We start from the raw sequence: 21774 nt of genomic DNA, 5'->3' as shown, positions 1-21774 counted from the left end.
GCTCTATAGAGACAGGAACTGTGCAATGTACTTTGAACCTGTGCCACTTTAGACAGGTGAAATGATGTACCTAATACTTGTGGAGCTCTGAACGGGGCTTATGGGGTTGGAATTTGGTTGCTGTTGTGCTCCCTGGGAGTCGACTGCTGCAGCTGGTGGAGTAACCACTGAAACAAATAAAAACAGAGGCAAAGGTGTTGGTGTTCTTAGAGGCATCTGTCACTATGCCTTATTTTTATTTTCTAATTGGTTCCACTCCCTCGCAGATTGACTACACTGTGCAGCTTACCTAAATGTTGAACTGGCACAGTAGACTTCTGGCTACTTGTAATTATCCTAACTGGATTACTCTAGGCATGCTCAGCTGACAGACAAGTACATTAGGTTAACTCTAGATCTGCCAGGAAACACCACTAAACAGCACCTTCCTGGCAGTTTCAATAGCCACAATTACAATTTCTTTCCCCATCACTATGAGATAAAACAGGTAGTGTGAGGTGTAAAACAGTTACAACAGGACAGGCAACAATATTTGGATGTTTATATGGCTAATAGTTGTTACAGACCTTTTTACTGTACAAAAACATCGTATTGTGATTGTGTCAGGAGTGTAAAGATGCAAATCGCAGTTTTAGTTTACGGCAACACCCCTTTGAGTGCAGCTCATACAGAGCTGCTTGGTCTGGGTGCTACAGCCTCTGTGCTTAGAACAATTAGAAAATTCAGTAAAAAGACAGTTTCTGAGCACTACAGTGATGTAAACAGTGAACTGAACTGCTGCCTTTACTTACCTTGGAGAAGGGTAAAAGGTGGCAAACTGTTTCCTGAAGCCCTGGAGGTGGTTAAAACTCATTTTTGAAGTTTGGGCTGTAAGCAAGGGCTACTTAAACTCGTCCCTGTTCCTATTGATGCCAGCTGGAGGTTGGAGCTGCAGTTTTACTGTTGCTTTCTCCTTTGCTGCTTAATTTTCCATCTTCCACTGAAAGGAAATGGCAGTGCTGAAAGGGATGGTTGCTGAAATGTGATTGTCAAAGATTTCTCAAGAGGGAAATGAGCAAATGAGCAAAACATTTAAATAGTTTGGGGTGATGTCTTAGAGTCCAGCAGCGCATGGGACCAGAGAACCTGAAAAAGCAGAAAAATAGGTTCCTGCTGCAAGACTGGTTTGTCAGAAGGTGTCTCCCATGTGCAAAGAGCACCTGCTTGAAAATGGTCGAGAGAGGTTCTCCTGCCCCTCTGCTCTGCCCTGGTGAGACCGCATCTGGAATATTGTGTCCAGTTCTGGGCCCCTCGGTTCCAGCAGGACAGGGAACTGCTGGAGAGAGTCCAGCGCAGCCACGAAGATGCTGAAGGGAGTGGAGCATCTCCCGTGTGAGGAAAGGCTGAGGAGCTGGGGCTCTGGAGCTGGAGAAGAGGAGACTGAGGGGTGAGCTCATTCATGGTGATCAATATGGAAAGGGTGAGTGTCAGGAGGATGGAGCCAGGCTCTTCTCGGTGACAACCAGTGATAGGACATGGGGCAATGGGTACAAACTGGAACACAGGAGGTTCCATTCAAATTTGAGAAGAAACTTCTCAGGGTGCCAGAGCCTGGCCCAGGCTGCCCAGGGAGGTTGTGGAGTCTCCTTCTCTGCAGACATTCCAACCCGCCTGGACACCTTCTGTGTAACCTCACCTGGGTGTTCCTGCTCCGGCGGGGGGATTGCACTGGATGAGCTTTCGAGGTCCCTGCCAATCCCTGACATTCTGTGAATACGTGATCCCATTTGTGGCATCAGCCAAAATTCGAGGCAGGCAACGTCTTTCTGATTTCTGCTTGCCAAAATGGCAGCAGCTTGATCTGCGTGTGAGGAGAAAGAGACTACAAGCAATGGCAGGATGTGGGGAAGAAGAACATCTTTGGCAGCGCTAACGGCTGTGGCACGGCCGGGGGCGCTTCAGCCCGGAGAAGCTGGACCTGCGGCCCGCTGAAGAAGTTCTAAGTGGGGTCGTGAGGGGCTAACGAACGAACTCCGGGAGCGCCCGGCGCTTCCCGCGCTCCGCCGGGGGCGCCGCTGTGAGGGGGCAGCGCGCGCGCCCGTCAGCGGCCCGCGGCCGTTGGCGGCACCGCCCCCGCGCGCGGCGGCCGTTGAGGGCGGGGCGGTTGGGGCGGGGCGGGGGCGGAGGCGCCGCTGGAGCGGAGCCGGGGGCGGGCGGAAGGGCGGGGGAGCGGCGGCGGGAGGAGGAGGAGGAGGAGGAGGAGGAGGAGGGAAGAGGCAGCAGCAGCAGCAGCAGCATGGCGGCCGGGCGCGAGCGGCTGAGCGCGCCGCCGCCTCCACCGCCTCCTCTTGCCGCCGCTCCCGAGCCGGAGCCCGCGGGCCCGCTGCCCAAATAGCCGCCCCTGCCCAGTCCTGCCCCGCCCGGAGAGCGCCCGGCCATGGAGCTCGCCAAGCCGGCCTTCCCCGCGCTGCCGCAGGCCAAAGAGGACTCTGAGGTGAGCTGCCCGGGGCCGCCGCTCGGCCCCGCCTGTGGAGAACCGCGGGGACAGCTGCCGCGCCGGCCTCCAGCGCGGGTGGTCCCGGTGTCCCCCCCCGTCCCGGGCCGTGGGGCCCTATTCCCCCCGCTGGCAGGTCCGCACTGGCAGCCCTGCTCACCGTGAGGTGTCTCCCGCTCCCCCCGGGCCCGGGTGTCGCCCCCGCGGGTCCCCACCGAGCCGCCGGTCCGCCTGCCCCCCCCCTGTACCGGGGACACCGCAGGCCCTGGGACCACGCACCGCACCCTCCGGCCCTGCCCGCTGCTCCCCGCCGGCTCCATTGCCCTCACAGCCCCCCGGGCCCGCCCTCCCGGGGCCCCCCCCGTTCCTCTCTCCTCACTAATGGTGGCCCCACTCAGCCTGTTGTCCCTTATGTCCCCTCTTCTGTGCTTCAGCGTGTCCTGGCCTTCCTCTACGCCTTCCCTTTGCTTTCCCCAGCGTGTTCACTCTCTCTTTGTATGGTCATTGGTCCTGTCCTCCATCTGCTGCCTGCCTGCTTACCCCTTTTTTGTTCGTGCAGAAAGGTGATGAGCTGCTAGCAGTGAGTACCTGCGTGTCCCCTTACACACAGTTGCCGTCTACTAACTCTTAAATACTCAAGAAACAATTTGGTATTCTGGTGAGTCTATCGGGGAGGCATTTTTACGATGTTCCAGAGCCAAGACTTCTCTGCAAACTAAGACAGGTGGCAATATCTGCCAAGGCTGAACTGCACCCTGCGTGGTGTCAGAGGAGCCGGGTCAGTTTGGTGTCTGATTTCTGAACTTGGCGTAGCCTCTCTGTTGTGACCCTGGACACTGCTGGTGTGTTTCATGTGTCACAAACAGCCCCGAGCGTCCTGCTTTGATAGCATCAGATATTTAATGCAAAATGTCCCAGTGTTTATGCAGGAAGCTGATAGTATCTGAGCTCCTCAGCGGTCCATAGATTGTTGTATATTTCATAGGCACCAGCATATTTTTTTTTTCCTGTTTTAATGGAGTTATTGCTGAATGTTGTTGTTGTGGTTAGTTGCCTGAAATATAGAAGTTACTATATGTTTATCTGTTTTGGTTTTCTTGTCAAGATTTAATACCCTCTTCACTTGAAAGCTATGGAGGTGTTTACAAGTAATGTCGGTGGTTTCAGAAAGTTGTAATCAGTTTCTATCTGAACACAAATTATATATTATACCATCCTAAGGCTTATAACTTCTTTGGTTTTAAAATACTTTCTGGAGAAACTAAATTATGCTGGATGGCTTTTCAAACCTGTTTATAACAAGAGTGGCTAAAAAAGAGTGTGAGGTTAAAATAGTTTTGAAAACAGAGGTCACTGTCAGTCTAACAACTCTTAGCTAATGAAAACTGAAATTAAAATCCACTCTGAAGGACACTGTATTATATGTTTTGCTTTTTTCATGCTCTGTCTCTTAGTAGTATAATGTATAGAATGTTAGAACTTCACATTCTGCAAGACCATAGCTGAGAATTTCCAGGACTGTTTTTAAAAACTGTAAGTTAATTTTTTCCCAACACCTTACATTTGTGTCTGACTGGATCTAAATATGCTGTAGTTGGAGTATTTGGGGGAAAGAGCAAAGTTAGCTTGTGGAGCTAACTTCTTAAGCAAAGCGTAAGAGACTTCAGCCCAATCCTTAAGAAGATGCTTTAGAAAAGCAAACTAAGGAAACTAAAATAATTCTCTCCACAAAATGTAGTTATTAGTGGAAAGCTGAAGATAATCTCTTGTGTGTTGTTGTGAGGAGGCTCTTTAATGAGGAGTACTCCTTAATATTATTTCAGGAAGTTGGTTAGGTATGATTTAGTGCCATCTTGGTAGATGGGATTTTAAGATATTGGAGGGGAAGTGGAGGAGAGAGGACTTGAGGAGTCCCAGCTTTGCTTCCTGGTGTAGGCTGCTCAAGAGTAACCGCACCTTTGCAGTCGTTTTAAGGCAATCTAACTGCCACCCCCCAGCTCCCTTCTCACTAGTAACCATGTGATAGATTAAATAATAATATTAAAAAAAAAAAAAGCCAAATCAGTGAGCTGATCTGGCTGATTGCACAACTTCACACTCCCCAGGGCTGGCCCAAGGAGAAGTCAGAGACTGGGCAAGGCTCTCTGCGGGAGGGGGTGAGAGCAGCTGGTGGTTAGATTGACTTCGGCAGGCTGCAGAAATGTGCTCTAGGTAAACACGTCATTTTTCTGGTCTGTAGATGGTTTGCGATGTCCTTAATCCATTCATAGTATTAAAAATTGCTGGGTTTTTAAACAGCTGGCCTTAGCTAATGGTAGTTTTTGGAGCTTGTGAAATGCCGTGTTAAGAAGTGCTGGTGGTATTTATCTGCTGGAGAGAGTTCTGCTGCCTTTGCATTCCTCATCTGACATAATCTCAGGAACTGACAGACCAGAAAGTCATTCTTCTGATTACTTAGTGACATGCGTCACTTTTTTTATCCTGCAGTTTTGTGTACTCAAAGTTCATTCAGGTGGTGAAACCGTGTTTGTTATAGGTCAAGCACAGACAGGATCAAGTGTGTGTCAGTGCTCCCTCCCGCCCGCTCTCATGTGCTGACTGCAAGCTGGGCAAATTGTCCAGTTCTGCAAGGTGAGCTAATGAAGTCTGGGTTAAACCAGATTTTTGGATATTTAACACGTAACTCATCGTTCTCGCAAAGCTTTTCTGTCATATGCCATGAACGTCTATAAACTCTACATGTTCTTTTACGGATTGGTGGCAGTGAATATGTGAAAGTCTTATGAGTAATAGTGATTGAATGTGGCATGGAAACCATTTCTAAGCTTAGACTTGTATGTCTTTTTCTAAAATTGGCACATTTCCCAAGATGAGGTCTCAAACTTTCTTAAATTTGAGAAGTGCTGTGTTTTTTTCCTCTGGTATAAACGTGTTGGCTAAAGATGTGTTAAAAGGGGGTCAGGTTAATAACAGTTAGTGCATGCTGGCATATTGGTACTGAGACATCTTAGCACTTTGGGAAATATGGTAAATAAAGACTGGAATAATTCAAGGAATTTACTGGAAATTATATTTTTCCCATTAAATTTTAAACAAACAAATAAGAATAGCAGTAGGATATATGTAATGGGAACGCAGAATAGTTACCACTTCATTTTTTTTGTATTTGCTTGCAAGCAGGCTCAGTAAACTAGTATTCATGATGTATTTAGAATTTTTTTAGGACGCTCCATGGTTTTTGTAATGGAATTATCAGCTTATTGACTAAGCAGTCATATTTGCCATTTTATCATGAGCTTTCTTTAGCACATGATTTTTGAAGAAATGTACATTTCTTGACAACTATGTTTAGTCTGAAATGCTAATGTATTTTTGACTGCTTTTTAAACTATGCGGTAGTGCAGCCCATCTAAAAGTGGCACAAATTTCTTAAGCTTTTTTAACTCTTGCTTTTGATAGGAGACAAATAACCCCCTAAACAAATATAAATTGATTCCCTTCCTGTACAGACTCTTTAAAATAAGTAGGAAGCCCATGTTATAATATTTAATTTTGCCTGCCCACATAATAGAGCAAAAGAAATTCGAAACAGTCGTTCCTGTCGTGCTGGGAAATTTAAATCAGGTGACAGATTTTGATCCTAGCTCTGTGGGATGCTATCAGAATACTCTGCATGTATCAGAAGTGCACCATGGCCGCTGAGGTTGAATGGTTGTGTCAGTCGTGATCAACTTATGGCTTTTATCCACGAGCAGCCTGTTGAAGTGCAGAGGCATCTGCACAGATGTAAGGTAGTTCATAATGGGAGCAGTTTGTAGAACTGAGGACTTAAAACGTGTGGTTTGGGTTTGGTTTTTTTTTAGTCTAAATGAGGATTGTAAGGAGACCTGTGTGGTCCTTGGCTGTCTCAATATAGCCCATGTCATGAGGCTGTCATATCCTTTTTCATGCCTTTTTTTAAAATATATATTTACACCATTATAAACAATAATTATCTTAATATAATTTTTCCTTTACTGGTTACCACTGAAACATTTTTATTAGTGCTCATTCCACAGATTTTTTGTAAAAAGCAAATTGACGAGACCTTATATTTTGGTGGGTAGAAATGCTGCGGGATAAGTGCAGGAGAAATACTACTAGAAAAAATTCTGATGAGTCTCAGCTTCTGTCAAGTCTGTTTAAAAAGAAAATAATACAAAAGGTGTGGCAGTCTTGCCACTTGGCTATGTGCTTCCTATAAGCTGAAGAATTCTGCCTTCACTGCTTTCTCCTGCTTTAATGAAAGCCAGTGCTGATCATCCTGGGTGCTGATTGTATTTAATAAGCCAGTAGAGGTGTCTTTTTGGACCAAAGTTACAGAATGGGACAAATAGAAACATAAATAAGAAACAAATGTTTCTTTCTTTCCATTTGGTTGCCTTAGTCTATTTTTTTATCCTTTTCCATGGCTTGTGTTTCTCTTTGCCAAAATAACCTTTATTTTCCTGTTGTGTGCTTCTTCCTTCCCGTGTGCTCTATCATTCCCACCTGCTCTTGTTTTTCCTTCCCCACCTTCCTGCTTTTGTATTCCTTTGGGTTTCCAAAAGCAAAAATGTTGGTATGATGAGGACTTCCCATTGTCCGAGTGCTTCACAAATACTCGGAAAACACTCTTCAACACCGGTTCCTATTGTCGAGAGCAGCCCAAGTGGGATCTGTGACTGAGGGGGCACTTGCCGTTAGAGTAAACCCCATCAAATAGCTGGTTTTGCTAAAAAGTGGCTTTTCCCATCCTGCCAACCATCCAGTGTTGTCACCGGTTTTGTCCCGATACTTGTCTGACCTGTGGTGACTGGGAGCAGGGAGCTTACTCAGTACACAACGAGCTCTGCTAAAAAAAAGCTGTTAGTTTTGGGTCATTTTAGTCTCCTGAGTGTGGTGACCATGGGATTAGACAGCTGTGCAAGGCTGAGACTGTCACCTCACCCTTTAACCAGTGCTGGTTTGGGTTAGCAGCCTGGTCAAAGCCTGACTTAACCCTGCCTTAACCCTGCTAGTACAGCTCTGCTCTTGTTAGTCACATGCCCACATCTTGAGTGAACAAAAAGAGTGAGTTTAATTTGTTATATTTTATACACTTGCACTAGGACTTCTACCTGAAATATATATATACACACATATTAAAAAAAAAAAAAAAAGCTTCTACCTGGAATAACTCTGTCCAAGAACGTGAAGCATGACCAAAACTGAAGACACACAGCCTTTCATTTTAGTCTCTTTTGTAGCTAATTTTGAGGCCTGTAGAGCAGCATGCTTTCCAGGGAGAGGCATGACAGATTTCAGTAACATTCAGATATTTTTCTTGAATGTTTTTAGTGCTTCACTTAATTTTTCTGTTTTCTTATTAAAAGATGGCAAATGAGTATGCTCTGTTACTACTTTAATATTTCGTTACTACTTTTGACAATAGTTTATTCCACTTTACAAAGTCTGTTGCTCTAACTAGCTTTATTTTTGTGCAGGTCTTTAATGACACCCCTGGCCTCCTTTTGTTGGACTGTTTGAGCTGGGAGGTTTGTTGGGTTTTGGTTTTGTTTTCCAATATGTTTTCTAAAATACTTTCAAATCGAAGATATAATCTCATTTCATCATGTCAATTAGACTTAGAACTTCCTCAGAACAGATCAAGACCCATCCACAATCCAGGCTGTAGCCTGGTAAGGGGGGAGTGATGATAGTATTCACAGTTAACATAATTCTGCCCTTTGGCTGTTCTGATATAATACTATTTAGCTGTAATTTAATTTCCTATACAGAATAGTACAGAGTTATAGCCAAGAGATCATTTGGCCAGAGCAGAGGAAGGAACTGAAGCAGGTCAGCAGAACATGTGGCTGTCATTGCTGTCACAGTTGTCTTCAGCTTTGATTTCACCACTTGCAGAAGAATGTTGTACCAGGTTTGGAGAAGAGATTTTTGAGTGTTAAAGCTTATATGAATATTCCACTAGACAGGGGAACAAATTTAGGCAAGAGTATTCTGACAGCCGTAGATTCTTGAGGTACATGAGGAGTGATCAATCGTGCAGAAGTCTTGTTGTGATGAATTGCGATGGGAAGAGAAATCTGTACAGAGAGGTGAGCGATGCTATTAATCAACAACAAAAGAGCAGAGTGTTGGAAAAGGGTCAGAAACCTAGGGTGGTCAGGAAATTTTTACTGGGAGTTGTGTGTGGCTTTTCAAAAGGACTTGAGTAATGGCCTTGAAAGCAGGGAAAGAGTCATTGCAGATGGTGGCTGGTGCCCTGTGATGTCAGCAGATCAAGGGCAGCAGCTAAAAGTCTAGAAAAGATACTTCTTGATGTTGGATTCTCCTTTAAACTACTGATTTGATTTATTTTACTGGTGTTTTTTTCAGCACCTTTGAGAGCTTCTTCCTTCATCCAGGATCGCTGTGGTTTGCAGGCTCTACTAGTTATAAGGCAGCAGTTTAACCATAATAATGTAAGTGCAGTACTGCGAATTGCCTTTCAAGCAAAGCTGAGCTTTGGCAAAGACCAACTAGGATATACTTTTATATGTGAAAATTAGCTAGGTCTTCAGACTTAAACTTGCAGTTAGGAACCAGTTCAGCAATGTCATGTATACGCATTTCACTACATTCCTTCTGGTAATGCATACACAGGTCACACGAGGTACGTTGTGCTGCTGCATTTTAAAATCATAGGCTTTTCTTTTGTGCAGATCCTGAGCATAGACAAGTCTCAGTGTCAGGGCTGTTAAACTAATTAAAAAATTCCTAATATGAATTCTATATTAAGTCCTAGCCAAGGTCACTCTTTCAGGGTAAAGTCCATGTGTACGTGCATTTGCACATGTCAACGTGAGGTGTCAGGTTTTTTGCCATTAAACTCTTCTTCTAAAGAAGAACAGATATAGCTATGGCAAAATATTAACAAAATAGCCATAACTGTTGGCAGAATAACTCTTGATGTCATTTGGATATTGGATATCAAGAAGCTCTTTGTAGCATAGACAAGTCTCACCTATTCATTCACATCCTCAATGTGTTTTGGCTAGAGACTGACTGTAGGTAGGGAAGGGAGGGCTTTGAAATGTGTTTTATTCCCTTTTCTCTTGCTGGTCACTCCATTCTGGGACAGTAGCTGAAGCGCTTAGATAGTCCCTGGTATTTCCTTTGTGCAAACACAAAATACAGCAGATACGTGCTGCAAACACGCTCAGCAGAACAGCGGAGGTATCTTTTAAACTTGTCCGTCAGTGAATCACAGTCGAGTTTGAGAAGATCTGTCAGGGGTGAGCGGCTCCTCCTAAAGTTTCATTTAGGTTTGGAAGGGTGTTTTACCTTCCTTCTCTTTGCTTTTTGTCTTGTGGGTATTGAACAGCACTTATTCCAGTGAATTGTCACTTATTCTGTAGAACCTACCAAATACTGAGCAGCGAGCAGTGCCGTTAAATGTATCCAACTTTAGCATCATCAGTCGTTTTCTTAGCAAAATTCTTGTATTTGGTCTGATAAAAAGAGAAACTTTCAATTATTATTTGTCTGCTGGATGCTTCAAACAGTGTGGAAAACGTGGTTGGTGAATTAATTCCTTAAAACGAGACCTCTGCTTGGGTTCAGTCTACATTAATAGACTTTTTTTTTTTTTTACACAGTTTTGCATAACATTTGAGCAATCTTGTTAGTTTTAAAAGCCTTGAAGGGCTGTCAGGGAATCACCAAAATAATTTTTTCAGCAGTTTGTGTCCTTGTCTCAGATATGTTTTCTTTATACATCATCTTTCAGATATTTATTTTGCAGACCAAATCTCAACGGAAACTGTACCTTTTTGGCTTCTTGAAGAACATTGAAGACTGATGTCTGGAGCAAATACTGGCACTTTTTTCTTGTTCAGAACATCTGTGGCATCTGTTGTCTTTTGGGTTTTGCTTTCCTTTGGACTGTATATTGCTAAATTCTTGCCTACTTCCTTTGCACAGGTTACAGCTGTTGGGACTAACATGCATTTGAAAGGAACATTTGTAATGTATTGTGAAGTCCCCTTGACCAAAATGCGGATGAATTTGTGTTTTCATTATACTCCAGATTAAGACTTTTAAATTCTACAAATAGAGTAATAAACCCACTAAAGTGCTTGTATGCTCCTGGAGTATAGCTTAAGCTTTTTCAGAGTTTATTACTCTTGCTATTGCATTTATACTTGGACAAAACTGAGGTTTTCTTGCTTTTTGATGAGTGAATTATGCTTTTGTAGGTGCAGTGAGACAGCAGGGTTATGCTAAAGGACTCTCAGGTCAACCTTCAAAGGATACAGTTCTGTAAAAAATATCCTTTTGTCGCAGGATTTCTACTTTCTACTACCAGGAGCTTTTATTATTACAGCTGGAACATGCAGAAATAATTTAGCTACCTCTCTGCATCTTTAGTAAAGACCATTTCAGTGCATTTTATTTCCCCATTTGTACTACCATTTTAGGCAGTATTCAAAGAATTGTTTTGAGTGGCTTAAGGTTTGTTTGCTTTCTCAGAAATGCTGTCCCAGATTCAATTCAAGTGGTTTTCAGGATAACTTTACTGATACTAAAATCCTTTATAATTCCACTAACACGAGCTAGCAAAACCACACTGTGTAGCTGGGTGTGTCTGGGGGGAGCACTGGATTTTTCTTGTATGTCTTAGTAAAAAGGGAATTAATGTGAAATTGATGCTACCGGTACAATTGCAGGTGAAAAGGTGGACAGTGCTGCAGTTTAGGGTCCTGGAGCTTTCTTAGTGTAATCCTGATCTCACTTCAGAGGTTGAATATTTAGGAGTTGAACTTTCTCATAGTTTTGAGGAGATTGGAACATCAACAAGAGCAACATATGGCAAAGCTTTTTCTTAGCTGCCGCTGTGTGTGGAGCAACCAACAAAGTTATGTAAATAAATGTATGCAGTCTATTGGATTTTATATGTTTGACTATTTCCTTTTTTTTTTCTCTCCAGCTGGTAACTGTGATCTCAGATACAACTCCTTCGTGTGTGAGGGTCAAAGAATGAGTAAGAGCCTGTTAATAGAGGACAGTGGGAGTTGTAAAGAAGGAAAGACAGGAATAGCATCTGCCTGAGCATTTTTCTGTTCAGCTTTGACAGTTCTGTAAAATGGAGCAAAGGCTGAAAATGTTGATCCTGGCATTTGCCCCAGACAGTTCCGATAGATCAAGCTGGATGATAGTGAATAGTCAGCTGGGAAGAGTTTGTTCTCGAGTGGTGAATCTTCGCAAACTCTGGGTCTGAGATTTGTGGAAGGGTATGATATGCTTGCTGTAAATTAACTGGCCAGCAGCGTCACGTCCTGGTGGCCGAACACAAGTGTTATGTGTTTGCTGTGAAAAGATCCTTTCAGTGTAACAGTCTGGGATGGAGAGAAGTGGAAACTCACTTGAAGGGCTTGCTGTATTCATGGACAACAAAAGTTTCTAGAATTATTGAAGCTAAATCCTGAATATTCAAAATAAAGTTAGTTTGAATGCATTAGGTGAAGCAGTGTGGATTTTAAGGGAGTTACCTGCTATACTTGTTATCTTCTGTTTTTCCAGTGGCTGTAGGAATGCACCAATCAAATGATTTTTTTTTTTTCTTCTTCTGTGGTTTGTACAGAATCTTCTAAAGTTTTTTTTCGTTTTCCTTTTTTTTTTTTTTATCTCCCCACTCTAGAGGGAAGTTTCTAAGCAGAAGGCTGAGGTGTGAATGTACAGCACACTAGCTATTCTGTACAGGCTTCATCGCTTATGTGGAATACTTATGGTTTCTTCACATTAGCTTTCAAAATAATGTCCCTTGCACTTGAGTGTTAATGTGGAGAGTTAGCAGTAAGCATAAGCAACGTCCCTGTTGTGTAGCAGGTATCACATACAATCTGCAGAAAATAGATTTTTATTCTTTTACATAAGATCTCTGCCTGAATTTGGTTTTCCCTTTATGTGCCTATATAGTAATTTTTTGTTTTATTTTTAGGATTGGACCTACCCCATGAGGAGAGAGATGCAGGTATGACGCTTTCATTTACTGTTCGAATCACAACCCATGGGTGTGTTCACTAAGAAAAAGAAAGTGCCCTACAAAAGAGCTGGTATCAAAGTCAGTTTTTAGGGGTAAAGTGCAAATACTTTTCTTCAGAATCCCCCAAATACTACATTTTAGTGATCGTTACTGCTTTGTGAATGTTTTTAGATGATTGGTAAAAACGTATCGGATCTTTTGCTTTTTAACTTAAATTTGGTTGGAATTAAGTGTTTTCAAGTAGAATGGACAATGAAAATTTTCCTACCACGGTGTCAGCCAAATCTTTGCACGATATAAGATCTGCAGACCCACATGTCTTTATTGGTGGGGAGATAAATGGTTAAAAAATATTTTCCTACTGTTAGGACAAAGCTAGAAGACTTACCATGGGTATATCTCTTTCCATGAGAGCAAATTGGAATTAATTACAAGACCCTATTATATACAATATTAGAGTTACCTTCATTTGATCTGGGACTGGGGAAGATGCAGTAATCAAACTGGAACTCAGTCCAAATAAAGGACTTGATTCCTCTTCCAAAACAAGTTCTCCTGCACAAAGATCATGTTTCTTTTATTTTGCCAAACTGATTTTTATTTCCCTTGTCCTGTTATAAAATGACACTTGATAACACATCTCTCACTAATACGTAAATTACGTGTTTCCATGGCTGTAGTCTCAGTTAAGTGCAATGTATTATTTCAAATAATTGAGAGTTGGTATTAAATGTCTGTTCTTCTGCCTCCTAGGAAATTCTACCTGGGTTATTTTTAGGCCCATATTCTTCAGCTATGAAAAGCAAGGTACGATTTTCAGAATAGTGTCTCATAAGGAAACTTTGCTGTGATGATTTGTTACTGTGACAATATGTTCAAGTGTTGTCTATATAGGTGTAAATTTCATTGCAACCCTGAGCTGGAACATGAAAAATGCTGGAGTATAAGTAATACATGGGGCATTTATAGGGTGGTGCTTTTATCCTGCAGGATTATCTCTCTGGGGCTGGTGTCGATGGGGCTCCCCTTTCCAGAGTGAATCTGAAATGCTATGTCAGGCACAGACTGGGGCAGTTGACACAAAACTGTGTTTTTCATAACAATCTTGTGAGATAAAGGGTTACTTCAGGAGGAAAAAATGAAAAAGAGCCCAAATTAATTTTTTTTTTTGTGTGGCTTGAAGTCCTGCATGTGTTCGTACACAGGCACGTGCATGATCTCTCAGTTGAGCTAGTCAGCTTTATCTGTTCCTTACAAGCCAGAGAAAAGTGCAAGTTTGGAGTGACTTGCACACTAATTGCAGTGAGCATTCATGTGCGAGCTTCTTGCATTAAAGCGGAGTCTTATAGTTAAGCTTATTATAATTTTTCTTAGAAAAATGTGTTACAAAACATTTGAGATTTACACTTTACCAATCAGGCAATCTGTTTCCTTTGCTAAAGTGTTGTGATACAAATCAGAACTGGAAACTCGCACATACGCAGTAAAGTAAATTGCACCTACAATAAAGTCAAGCATTGCTAAGACAAAGCTTGTGTCCCCAAGCTTACCTCATAGATTAAATCTTCTTACTTTCAGTGGTCTGATTCCAGCAAGAATCCAGTGCTGGCTGAAAATCATATAGGGACTTGAAATTTCAAGCCAAGTGAAAGGTGGGCGGAGACAAACAAGTTCATTGAATGCTGCCTCGACTGCCTGTTCTTTTATTATTGTTAGAAATGGCTTTTCTTACAGCTCCTAATGGTTGTGTTTTGTCTTTTGAAAGAAGAAATTTTTTCATGCTGTGCTTTGAATATGAGAAAACTAGCTCCAATTTTCATTGAGGACATGATATAACCCTGTTGTGTATTTAAGTATAGCTTTTCTTTTTATTACTGTGCAATAGATGGATTCAGTAATTTTTTTAAAAAATCTTTTTTTTCTTTTTCCACAGCTACCTATACTTCAGAAACATGGCATAACCCATGTAATATGCATACGGCAAAACATTGAAGCAAATTTCATCAAACCAAACTTCCAGCAGTTATTTAGGTGAGAAATGATGGTAACATGCAGACCTACAAACAATGAAAGGTCTTACTTTTGAACAATTTATTCTGCTTTAACAAGATGATTTTTTTTTGTCTTGGTGTTCTTTCCAAATATTTTCATGTTGTCAAAACTATTTGAAAAATGTGCTAAAGTGTAGAAAGACTCTTTGATCCAAACCATGAAGCTTATTCATCCTGCTAAACTCTAGATGTAGGCAAGTCTGTGAATTAGAAGTATGCATTAATTTGCAGTAGCTGTCTTCATTTTTAAAGTTAGTTCTGAGTACAGTTTGTCCTGCTAATAAAACATTTGAGGTAACTTAATCAGGACATGTGTACCTCTGAAAAAATTGCATAGAGCCCCAGAAAAGAGCACTGGTCCATATTTACAAACCGATGGGGTGTGTGTTTGTAGTACGCTGCTTTTAAACAAAGTCAGTCACCTGTAGCATAGCAGGTGGGAATTTCTAACACTATGAGAGGTGATTTTGTCAGGGGATGTTGCAGAGGGTTCCGCACAGGGCCAGCTCCAGAGGTTGCTCATTTGTAGATGTTCTGGAGTTCAGACCAGAGAATAAAGCCAGGAGGGCGGTGCTGGTGTCCTTTGCGGGTTTGAGTATCGAAGTGGGGTTGGATCAGCTGGATGTGTGCTGGTGGCAGCAATTTGGTGTTACTGTGTGCTCATAGCAACTGTTTTCCTTGTAGGTATTTAGTCTTGGATATTGCAGATAATCCAGTTGAGAATATAATACGATTTTTCCCTATGGTAAGTATTTGTGTGTTAATGGGAATGGAGATGCCCAGTAAGAGTTTTCTGAACTAACAGATACCAGTTGCAAATTTGGGATGCTCAACCTGAGGCACCTAGAACTCTCAACTCTAGCTGAGAACTCTTAAGTGACCTTATTGCCACTTTAAGTGTGATTAACTCCTTTTTACAAGTATGGAAGCTGAGGCAGATTTTTAAGAGATGTACCTTATTCTGATCTCATTTAAAAAAAAAAAAAAGACAGGTCTCAAACCAAAAAGAAAACAGGTCATGGGAGAATGATAGTTATTTTGGAAATCCTTGGCATGTAGGAAACTTATTTTTTGAGCCCCGAGAGTATTTACATCTCTTATATCAAATACTAAAACAAATTAAACATAAAATAGTAATGAGTTGGTGTAACTAAGTTTTACAGCATCTTGTTTATTATAGAGGAATTTAAAAGTAACAGTTAAAGATACTGGCATTTGGAAATACAAGAAACTTTTAGTTTTGAGCCTTTTTTTTAAATCCTTATTTAAGTTAGTTTGGAACAAAGCAAAAGCATTGTATTCCTTCTCCCACCAAAAAAAAAAAAGACCAACCCAAAAGCTCTTGTGGCTTCCTCGTCTATGGCAGAGGTGCTCATGTTTTTGCAGAACACAAATACAGAACTTGCAGCTTTTCTGAATGTGTCATTTGATCAAACAACGTCCTTTGCACATCTCGCAGTCACTGACATCTCAGTAGCTCTGTGGTGATATATTTTTAAGAGTCTAGTTTGAGTTTTCCCCACCATAAATTATTTAGCTTTTGCTTTTCATCTCAGCAGCTGTTTCAACCTGGTGATATTCCACAGACCTCACTACATCATGTCTTACCTTATAGATTTATTAGAGCTACTTTTATAACTGAAAATATTATTGGAGAACTTACAAGAAGAAACAAGTGTCTGTGGAGTGTTCCGGTCTATGTTGGTGTTGATGTGTGGATTTCTGTTTGGTTCCTGCCTCCCCCAACTATTAAGCAAAGATGTGTGGAAGTTACTTTTTATTATAGTGGCGTAACATGTGGCATCATTATTAGATTTTTATTTATTTTTGTTTCTGGCTTCATGCTAGTTTCTCACTGACAATTTTATGGGTAGATAAAAGTACAAAAGGAATATGAACATCCAGTTGAAGTGATGTCTGTATGAACAGAGTGCACTATGGTCACTGTATATAGAGACTGATACAAAAATTCTACCCAATCTAAATGCAAGTAGCAGAAATATCTAGAATAATCTGAAACTCAGTCTTGTAATTTTTTTTCTTTTTAGACTAAAGAATTTATTGATGGAAGTTTACAAAGTGGAGGTAAGGCCATATTAACTTTTTTCCTTCATTTTCTAATACGTTGTTGTTAAAGCTTTGAAACTAACTTAGTGATATGCATTAGAGGCTCTTAAGTATGAGATTTTCTTAAATTTGGGGGTTTATTGTGCTTGACTTGAACTATATTATACAGGTTCAGAGCAAAGTGTCCTTTCCTTTTGCCTCTGACTGCAAAACAAACCTCTTTGTGTATCTGTGGTGGTTTTTGTTGTTTTTGGTGTGGGAGGGGGGTTTTTGGTTTTGTTTTGGTTTGGCTTTTTTTTTTTTCACTTCAAACACAAATGTGTTCTGTGGATGAGGGTTTTTTCCCTCTCTCTAATGTGGGGCCTTAAATCTGCCTTGTGGTCCTGGAATGCAGATGCTGTTACTCAAAATCCTGAGAGGAGCAGGAATTGACGTTTCTGTATCCTAGAGCAGTAACGGACAGAGTGTAGTTAGTAATCTAGAGTGAAGTCAGACACACCTGTTATTCTTAGGATGTACTTTGCTACTGTGTAGTTGTCCACAACATGGAAAAACTACATTTCAAAGAATTTTCTTCAGTCTATACAAGTATGGTTTGTTTCATTTTTTTTTTCCTTCTCAGGAAAAGTTCTTGTCCATGGAAATGCAGGGATTTCTAGAAGGTAGGAAACTATCCATCCTGCTTATTTTTTTTTACTAAATGGAAATATATTTTACCTAATTTTTTCTTGTTTCTTTTTAGTGCTGCCTTAGTTATCGCATACATAATGGAAACATTTGGGGTGAAGTACAGGTAAGAGCAGAGCATGGTCATGGTGTTAAGCTTTTGTCTGAAAAGGCTGAAGTGAGAGAGCACTTTAGTACAGATGAAAAATCTGATATGTCTGTAGATATATTTTTTTTTAATTCAAGTGCTGTAAGTAAATAATTTTGGAAGGAATGTAAACAGTTGTGTATATATAATCCAGTTGTTACCTACTGAGTGAAGACTTTACATGGGGTAGATTATTCCATTTCACTGCAGGTGTGTTTACATCCTTTATTTAAGAAGTAAGCACCAGCCTGTGTAGATTGATGCCTTGCTGTAAGTCTATAGGAGAGGCCCAAAGGGCTGTTGTAGGTAGTATGGTGAAAACAGGCCAGTGAGCTGGCGGCTGGACCTGCGGGTGGGCAAATAGGGTGTTAGAACTACTGCTCCCTGTTTTGCCCAAACAATTTCAGTCATACGAACGGGTTCTGAGGAGCATTTAGAGGTTGTATGTTTCTGAAGAACTGATAATCGGAAGGAAGAGTCCTGAAACCGCAGAGACTTTTGTCACAGTCTGTGTTCCACTGAAGTATTTTCTCTTCTCTTTATAAGGGACGCATTTACTTATGTTCAAGAAAGAAGATTCTGTATTAATCCTAATGCTGGATTTGTCCATCAACTTCAGGTGACTTCTCTCTTTTTTTTCCGCCCCCCCCTCCTCTGGTCATAACTCTAAAACCATTTGATGAATCATCTTCCTGCAAAACAGCTGTTTCTACTTAGGCTTAACATTTACTGTAGGAGTATGATTCAATTAAATGTCAGAAGCTGTAGTTGAGCTGGGGAGGAAGATGAATGTATATCCTGGTTCATTAGACTTGAGCTTTAGACAAAGCAAATCCTAGATTTATTTGGGATTTTAAGTAACTCCTCAAGCGATTGTCGTGTAGCACTGAAAGTGCGACAGGTCACTAGAATGCAACTTCAAGGCCATGTGTGGTTTGTCTTCGTAACAAATTTCTAAGGGTGCTGTATTCTAAGTTTGGTTTGTTTCTGCTGTCTGAATTGCCTCTGGGAGCAACAGTGAGTTCTCTAAACAGTCTCACAGACTTTTATTTAATGAAAGTTTACTCTCTTTTTAAAAGCCATTTCTTGTCATCCTTTAAGTTTTCTTTTGTTCCGCCTTCCTGACAGTTCTTGTCATTCAAATCAAAGCAACAAAGAACTTCCCTTCTCTCAAATATCTGCCTTACTATAAGACTCTTGGTCTGTCCTAGTGAACTCTCTGAATTTGTCCTCCACATCCATGCAAAGCATTATGCCAAATTAATAACAATATGCATTATCAAACTTTTTCAGGAATATGAAGCCATCTATCTAGCAAAATTAACCATCCAGATGATGTCACCACTGCAGCTGGAGAGATCCCTCTCAGTTCCACCTGGCTCTACAGGTCAGAAGCCTCCTGTGTGTGATGCCCCTTAAGTAAAACCCCCAGCAGCAGCAGATCTCAAACTTTTGGGAAGGAATTGGCTGCAGCTGCTGTGCAAGCTGCCTTCAAACTTTAGTATGTGGTACTTAAATATTCTGTTCTCCTACGGTCGAACTTCCCTGTGTTGTCTGCACTTCCATGCTGTTCTGGAGCAGGGCCCTGTCTCTCTCTGTCCTTCAAAACCCCCGAGTTCCCTAGAGAAATCAAGAGCAACAGATTGAAAGCAGCCAGTGTTCATTATATAGTTGCTGCCCTTAAAATTAAGGCAGTTGGCTCTGAAAAAAAGTTTTGGTGTGACTTTAAACAGATCGCAGGGGATTAGGGCATGTAAAAAATGTTACCAAAATCATCTCAAGGTGTGACAGTAGCAACCTGCTAAAAGTCTGTAAAAATGGAGCCTGGGGGGAGATGTAAAGAGAATGTAAAAAATGGTGTGTTCTAGGACATTTCTGTGTGGAGAAGAGTGCGGTCAGCACTGTCCAAAAGCTGAGTGTCTTCAAAGAGTAGAGTCCCTGCAGGATGACAGTGATAACTGCCCTGTAGTCCTGTGCGCAGCGGTGTGCAGTTAAAACTGATCTTTTCAGGAGCGTCCTCCTTTCTCTTGCAGGGAGTTTAAAGCGAATGCACGAAGAGGATGAAGAACTTGGAACCATGCAAGTGGCAGCAGCACAGAACGGATGATATCGGAGGCCAAGTGCTGTTTGTACTGTGAATTCCTGCCAAGAAAGGTGAAGAAAACTGGGGAAAAAAAAGAACTAATAATGCAAAGCGATGAACACACACATAGCTTCTTTTCAATTACATGTTGTTTTCAGATGTAAATCTGCCTCTGCAACACACTAAGCATCATTTTTAAGATGTTGGACTTCTTGAATGAATAGATGGCACTGATTGTTTTATTCCTTTTTTACACTTTACAGTTTTATTCTAAACCAAGATTTTTTGGACTTGCAAAGAGGTATTATTGCAATAATGCACTTTTCATACTTGAAATTTCTTTATTTGTATGATATAAAGTTATTACTTTAAACAAAATGCAAGCGGGGGGGGATTTGTTTATAAAGTTATTTGTGTAATTTATAACAAGAGACTTTAGTAAAGAAAAAGTTTGCTAAAACTCACCTTGTTCTCAGTATGTATGACGGTCATGCTTGTAGAAATGTGCTTTATGAATGGCACTATGCACCACTACTGGCAGGTGAGGAACAGCGGTGATCTAACTGGTATTTAACTCTTCACCTTGTTATAAAACCCCATTATATACTGAATTATTTTGAGACTCACACTCTTGAGACCAATTTAAGATAGAATATTGTTCTAAAAATCTCACCTTGTTTTATGCAAGTTAAAGTTTAACAGAGTACTGATTAATTAAGTCATGTGCTGAATTAATACAGAGGGCAGCTACCAATGGTACACATATCAAGACTGAATTATTTTCTTACAGCTAGCATTCAAAAGCTGCTTTTTAAATTATAGGTTGTTTTAAGTTGAACAAGCCAGTATGGTCCATCTGTCCACTAGAACAGTGCATCTTCAAACTGGTATTGGAGGAGTAGTTCCCTTTGTGAGACAATAGTTGCATCATTTGAGGTAAAAATTAGGTTGGTGTCTGAAAACTGAGGCCTGAAGCATTGACCATAAATCTTACCAAGACCTGAAGGATTCACCTGGGCTCTTCTAAAGCATTAGAGTGAATTAAGGCTACACACTTATCAGCACTTTCAGGTTTTCAAATTGGGAATTACCAGGTGCTTTGTGTAGCTTTAACTCTTCTCAGAAGTGCTGTGCAAACCCGACTACAACTAGTCAGTGTTAGGCTGACGGGCTCAGCAAGGTTTTGCAGTTGTAGGGGTTATGATGTGCTGTTAACTTTCTTTAAAAGAGAGTCAGTTGGGAAATTAATTTTCCGCTGTTTCTCCGCTGACCTCATGGCTGCAGTGGGGTCTGTGGGTCTCTCTCTTGCACAGCTCACCAAGTGCTGCCAGTGGCAACTCCTGATGAAACAAGGATGGGAACCAGACTTGTGCGTGAAACTGTTTTCTATTCTGGCTCCCCTGGGAAGGGGCAGAGCTGACACATGGGTGGAACACCAGTGATTCATCTAACTGGCCCCTGCCAGTGAGGCTTGTTCATGTGTCACTGGGGTCCCGGTGCTTCCCTGGGGAGACCATGTCACAGACAAACAAGCCTCGTGACTGAGGATTTTCCACCAATGTGGGGGGTTTTTTGTGCTGTTACCCCTTACTGCTGCCTTCTACAGCCACTCTGATCTCTTGGCCTGCTGCCTTGCAGATAACAGCCTCAGATCCTAAGGGATTTGAGATTAGTTTTCCTCACATCTATTATTAAGCCTTTTAAATAAAACTTCTTGACATCTGTCTCATTTAGCTTCCTGCCAGGAGGTATTTCAATTACTGTTTGCTTTCTGGGGTTACACCAAAGGTGTAACTGTCAGCAGGGCTCCCTCACTGTGCCCTTAGAGTAGCTGAGTGAAGGAGCTGAGTTTTCATCCTCACGGGGGAAGAGCTGTTACCCCTAAAATGAAATCCCAAGGAGGAGGTAACACTAAACCTCCAGAGAAGATGGTAGTTTTCTTACGGTTGATTTCTGACAAGTTCCTTAGTTCCCTGAGCAGGGGGTCTCGCTTTTTCCTGCTGAGCCAATTTTACTGTAGATAAATTAACAGGGCTTCTTCAATTTAGGAGATGCATAATATATTTTAACACAAACTCTTGCTGTTCAGTGCTGTTGTGACATTTTCCTGGTTCCTGTGACAGTTTAAAATATATAGACCTGCATACAAGGTGTTCATCCAGCTGGCTAGGCCATGCCAGGAACCAGGAGCATTTTTAAGTCCCCAGTCTCGGAAGTAACAGCTTCACAGCATCTGCC

General features: G+C 41.5%; 1 protein-coding gene and 1 long non-coding RNA gene across 2 annotated transcripts; one reads left to right on the top strand and one right to left on the bottom strand.

Moving 5' to 3' along the window:
* Positions 1-85: 85 nt before the first annotated feature.
* On the bottom strand, positions 86-3067 carry LOC135989316 (uncharacterized). Its single transcript, XR_010606311.1, has 4 exons — positions 3014-3067; positions 1676-1840; positions 792-979; positions 86-167 (listed from the first exon to the last, which is right to left on the bottom strand). It is a non-coding gene; the product is annotated as an uncharacterized LOC135989316 (long non-coding RNA).
* STYX (serine/threonine/tyrosine interacting protein) lies at positions 2211-20153 on the top strand. Its single transcript, XM_065636071.1, has 11 exons — positions 2211-2473; positions 12477-12509; positions 13275-13328; positions 14455-14552; positions 15257-15317; positions 16621-16657; positions 17262-17301; positions 17382-17432; positions 18000-18072; positions 18747-18840; positions 19487-20153. The coding sequence occupies exons 1-11, from the start codon at positions 2417-2419 to the stop codon at positions 19558-19560; spliced, it is 672 nt and encodes a 223-aa protein (XP_065492143.1). The 5' UTR covers positions 2211-2416; the 3' UTR covers positions 19561-20153.
* The last annotated feature ends 1621 nt before the right edge of the window (positions 20154-21774 follow it).

This window comes from Caloenas nicobarica, chromosome 5, assembly GCF_036013445.1.
Source record: "Caloenas nicobarica isolate bCalNic1 chromosome 5, bCalNic1.hap1, whole genome shotgun sequence".
NCBI lineage: Eukaryota > Metazoa > Chordata > Aves > Columbiformes > Columbidae > Caloenas > Caloenas nicobarica.
This window is presented reverse-complemented; position numbering and strand designations above follow the sequence as displayed.